This window comes from Apaloderma vittatum, unplaced genomic scaffold (genome assembly GCF_000703405.1).
Source record: "Apaloderma vittatum isolate BGI_N311 unplaced genomic scaffold, ASM70340v1 scaffold14868, whole genome shotgun sequence".
Taxonomy (NCBI): Eukaryota; Metazoa; Chordata; class Aves; order Trogoniformes; family Trogonidae; genus Apaloderma; species Apaloderma vittatum.
The window spans coordinates 1-2603 of NW_009732518.1; the positions used below are offsets into that span (position 1 = coordinate 1).

At 44.9% G+C, this 2603-nt stretch overlaps 1 protein-coding gene across 1 annotated transcript in view; it reads left to right on the forward strand.

The window, feature by feature from the left end:
- Nucleotides 1–8: 8 nt before the first annotated feature.
- Nucleotides 9–2603, forward strand: part of LOC104278549 (serine/threonine-protein kinase DCLK2-like) — a gene marked incomplete at both ends in the record, with an annotated part of 16280 nt that continues 13685 nt past the window's right edge. The window contains one exon of the mRNA XM_009875560.1: nucleotides 9–237. Coding sequence (XP_009873862.1) covers nucleotides 9–237 — 229 coding nt within the window. The remainder of the gene's footprint in view (nucleotides 238–2603) is intronic.

Here is a 2603-nt window from a genome sequence, read left to right on the forward strand (position 1 = left end):
TGCAGGCGCTCAGCTCGGAGAAGAAAGCCCGGAAAGCCCGTTTCTACCGCAACGGGGACAGGTACTTCAAGGGCTTGGTGTATGCCATCTCCAACGACCGGTTCCGCTCCTTCGACGCCCTCCTCGTTGAGCTCACCCGGTCGCTGTCGGACAACGTGAACCTGCCCCAGGGGGTCCGCACCATTTACACCATCGATGGCAGCAAGAAGCTCACCAGCCTGGACGAGCTGGTGGAAGGTGAGGGGGCTCTGGTGGGTCAGGGGCACACAGGGCACAGGCCCTGGGCAGTTCTGCCCTGGCACGTCGAGGTCTGGCGTGGCAGTGGTGGTGGATTGCATGTGCTCCCTCGGGTGGGCTTTCCCCTTGCTACAGGGTTTAAAGCTGAGAGAGGCTGACCCTGCTGAAAATCTGCAGCTGGGGGAGTCCCCAAGGGCAAGTGGTCCGGGGTTGCCCGCCAATATGAGGCGCGATAGTGTCACTGCCCCGCTGTGGACTGTCCTCTTCTTCCATCACCCAGGTGATTGGTGTCTGCATGTGTGCGGTCGACTAATGGTGATTAAGCAGCAGGTATTCTTTTTTTGTCCTCAAGAACCATAGCAAAGTTCTTGGCTACATTTCAGTCATCACCATTTGCAAGAGAGGGAAATGCTGTAATTTAGCTTTCAAGGAGAGAGCCTCTCTGCTGCGAAAAGGGATGTTTATGCCCTACCACTTATTAAAACAAACTAGAGTAAAGTCCTGTTTTCCAGTGTGACCAGAGCCCACATTAATAGAGGCAGTTATTTACCTTGTGTGACTTCCAGAAGCATTTTATGGAGTCAGATGCTTTTCAGAAGTGCCCCTAAGTAGCTTTTGATAATGGGACTTAGCTGCTAAGGTTATGTAGACCTTGCAAATCCTGGCAGAGCAGTGCTTGACTGTGCCTCAAAACGAGGCCAGAAGTACATCTTTGCATTTGTTAGGGAATGATAATTACCAGAACAAGGAGCAGAATTCCCCCATGTTCTCTTATGATGGCCTAAAATACAGTTTAAACTCAGCATTGTATTTATCAGGCTTTCAGATGTGTTGGTTCTGTTGTGCACACTGTGATGTTCATAACCAATTCACACTTGATGTTGCTTGGATAGTCTATCAGCCACTGCAGTTGGTGAGTCTGTAAGCCAGGGGTAGCAGGTTTGCATTAACAAAAAAGTGCAACCTGCAGGCTGTTAGGTTTCCTAATGCCTCCTCCTTTTTAGGCTTTCAGCTGTCTGTCCTTTAAGCTTCGATTTGGAAACTTCCCTTTTCAAAGCAGTGCTGAATCACACCTGGAGAATTTGATGAGAAAGGAAGCCTGATACCCAGTGCCTTTACCTTGCACCAGTAAAAGCACTAGGAATTAGGGACCAGCCACAGTAGAATATGCCGGAGAAAGGGAGAGGCAGCAGCATTTGCTGTGTCAGGGGGATCTCACTCAAAAGATAGGCTTGAAAGCACACTTTTTAATAGTAAGGTAGTGTCTGAGGGCTTTCCCTGTCATGTGGTCTACCATAAGGCTGTTCCATAGTCAAACAAGAGGAAGTGTGAAATGATTGTGAAGTGCTGACTCTGTGGTAATAAAATAAGTGTGAAATCAACCAAAAACTTTTCAGTGGTTAATTTAGAGAAAGCTAAAAAAAAATTTGAGATGCTGGAGTGGACATGGTAGGGGAAGGAAATGAAGTGAAAGTTGGATGAACTAGTGATAATTTGAGGTGTCTTTTTGAAATGTTGCAGAAGGAATACTCTTAAGCTTTATGGCTTAAAGCAAAACAAAGAAAAAATGGCTTGCTGGACAACAGTATAAATGTAGTGTTTATTCTCACAACTCTAAGTTAATAACTGAAGGCAAAAACTTATTTTGTGTCTTTTCAAATGCTCATTGAAAGATTGACCTTTGTTATTGCTCTTCACTGAAAGAATTAAGCAAATATCACAATTGAAATGCCGCTTCCAGACTTTCTCAGTAAAATAAAAAGGCAGAAAAAAGAGTCCTAGTTACTTAGTCATCTATCCATGACCAACTCTCAGGAATCTTAAGAAAATCCTGTAGCATCGTAATTGGATTAGTATGTTCTCCAATTAGCATGCCAAAAACTTTACCAGTGTAAGTTTAATCACCATGCGGTGAAAGGAAAGCATATGCAGGGGTGAGAAGAAAGAAAACAAATAGTGAATCCATCATTCCCTGAAATTATCTGACCTCTTTGCCACCTATTTTGTTCCTGGGATGCTGGAAGAGGATCTAATTTGGTTTTATTTTCTTTATTTCTTGTAGTTCCATCACACCCAGCTTGAATTTCTCTTCTAGGTTAAGTACTTGATCATTAGTGATATCCTAATGCTTGAACTGCAGTAGCACCAGAAGTAGTTTTGTTGTGTGGCTTTTTAATTTTCAGAAAGGAAAAAAAGAAAAGTGCTGTTGTGCTTGCCAGCTACAGGCGGAACACCTAAGCAAACATTGCTGCTTGATGCAATAACTAGTTGACTTGGCTCTTTACACATCATCAGTGTTGCTGAACTGGTACGTGGGATCACAGCAGTTCAGTAGTGGCAGGGGGGGGGGGGGGGGTGGCGGGGAG